Genomic DNA, 2,027 nt, shown 5'->3' with positions numbered 1-2,027 from the left:
TGAGATTCACCATAATCATCAAAATTTAGGTACCCAGCTCAGGTAATCCTGCAGGCTTCCACTGTACCTGATGTTCAGACTGAGGCAGTTCCAGAACACTCTTTAAATCCACCTTAGGATGCTCTAATCAGACAGCATAAATCAATTTATACAAATTGCCTTTAGCAGAGCCTGGTTGGCTCCTTTAGGTCACTTTATCAGTGGGTAAAGTCAGGAACTGGGAATTACACTCTGAGTGAATTTCCATCATGTTGGATCCTCAGCCAAAAAGAACTGGAGTGAGATGCAGAATCAATACCTGAGCAAACACCAACTGTGAACTGGAAGCAATCCCTCTGGCTCAGTAAATCCTGCAGCAATCCCTCAAGACAAGTGCTGTCCTAAATTAACTGGCTTTGCTGAGTTTTTAGCATCACCTGGATGTGCTGCTACAGGTCACAAGTACTCAGTTGATGCTTCTCTTAAATTTCATTGTGCTTGCAATGCAGACATGCCACGAGAAGCTTTCACTTCACTTAGGACCAGGTTAAAAATTAGGCTCCAGGCATAATAAGCCAGAAAACCACTTTTAGAAGAAAGGTTCCCACCAGGCTATGCAAACTGATTCAAGCTGGATTTCACAGACATCGAATTTCACGGATGAATTCCTGTGTCATTTCATACCCTGGCTCCATCCTGCTCTGGAATGCAGTGGTGACAAGCATTTCTCTTCTGGGCCTGACCTGACAACCACGTGCTTTCTGCCATGGGCACGTGACACGGGCTAACAGCTTCACTCACAGTGCCACAGGGAGATCACAGTGTCCTCTGGGAGCAGCAGGGGATGCTTCCCTCTCAAAAGCAGGAGTTCAACTTGTCAAAGGAGGACACAGTAAGATTTTGGATCTCCTGTCTGAGGTGGACCTAAGGTGAGGCTCGTGCTGAGCTAAAAGAATAAAGACTCCCAGCTGCTGAGCCAGGGGAGTTGTGACTCCAGCCCTACTTAAGGTTTTTGTTGACTTTAAAATACCACATCATTTTTATATTACTGTGGATCTGCATAAGGACCACAACAAGAGTCAGAGCCTCTGAAAACAGTGGCATGTGCAGCCTTGACCCCAAAAATCCATCAATTTACAAGGAAGGACAAGTAAAATGACCAAAACTTTGCATTTCTCACACAGACTCCGATCCCACACGTGCATCACGAACCTACCTGAGACTTTTAAATCAAAAACAAGGCTGTCATCTCCAATTTTGCACGTGTAAGTTCCTTCATCTTCCTTTGTCACAGCCGAAGCCACGAGCTTGTGCAGCTTTCCTTTATCCTCCAGGGTGAATTTCTTGCTGGCTGTGATTTCTTTCCCATCTTTGTACCACTTCACCATGACATTGGCCTCGGAGGTCTCAGAAACAAATTCAGCCTGTTTCCCAGTGATGGCCTTGACAAGTCCTCCACTTTTCTCTTTGTTTATGAAGTTTGCAAGTGCTGAAACAAAATAACAGACACAGAGCTCTGACAAAGAATTGTGTGCACACCAATAAATAAGAACATTTACATCTGCATTAGGTATTCATTTATCCTAAGTCCAAACTGCATGTTTAATTATGGATCTAATTGCTAGATTCCAATGCAGGAGCAGCCAAATTTCCATTCATATTCCTGATTATCATGTGTCCAAAAAAACCAGAGCACATATCCAACACAGGAGGAGAGGAAGCCCCAGGCAATAGGGCTTAAAGGTAATATCTGAGACGTGATGAGAAGAAGGAAAAGAAGGAAAAGAAACTGGAGGGAAAGCCATGAAACTTATTCAGTCATTGTACTGTAACCACCTGGCAGATAAATCAGCTCTAGAAGAGGTTAAAATGTAGTCTAGATAAAATAAATTACATTAAATTAAAAATATATCTAGATATGTCATAGGACTGAAATGAAATTTATTCCTGGAAATTAACTGGAGCATAGAAAATAAACAATAATTCTGGCATTGTATTAACATGTAGTGAAATAATTGAGTCACCAATTGCCTCAAAGCAAAAGATTC

General features: G+C 42.2%; 1 protein-coding gene across 1 annotated transcript in view; it reads right to left on the bottom strand.

Moving 5' to 3' along the window:
- The window catches only part of OBSCN (obscurin, cytoskeletal calmodulin and titin-interacting RhoGEF), a gene marked incomplete at its 3' end in the record, with an annotated part of 185,620 nt that overhangs the window by 156,142 nt on the left and 27,451 nt on the right, over window positions 1–2,027 (bottom strand). The window contains exon 8 of the mRNA XM_029964680.1: window positions 1,196–1,468. Within this exon, the coding sequence (XP_029820540.1) occupies window positions 1,196–1,468 (273 nt within the window). The remainder of the gene's footprint in view (window positions 1–1,195; window positions 1,469–2,027) is intronic.

Source organism: Manacus vitellinus, unplaced genomic scaffold (genome assembly GCF_001715985.3).
Source record: "Manacus vitellinus isolate BGI_N305 unplaced genomic scaffold, ASM171598v3 scaffold_78_pilon, whole genome shotgun sequence".
Taxonomy (NCBI): Eukaryota; Metazoa; Chordata; class Aves; order Passeriformes; family Pipridae; genus Manacus; species Manacus vitellinus.
This window is presented reverse-complemented; position numbering and strand designations above follow the sequence as displayed.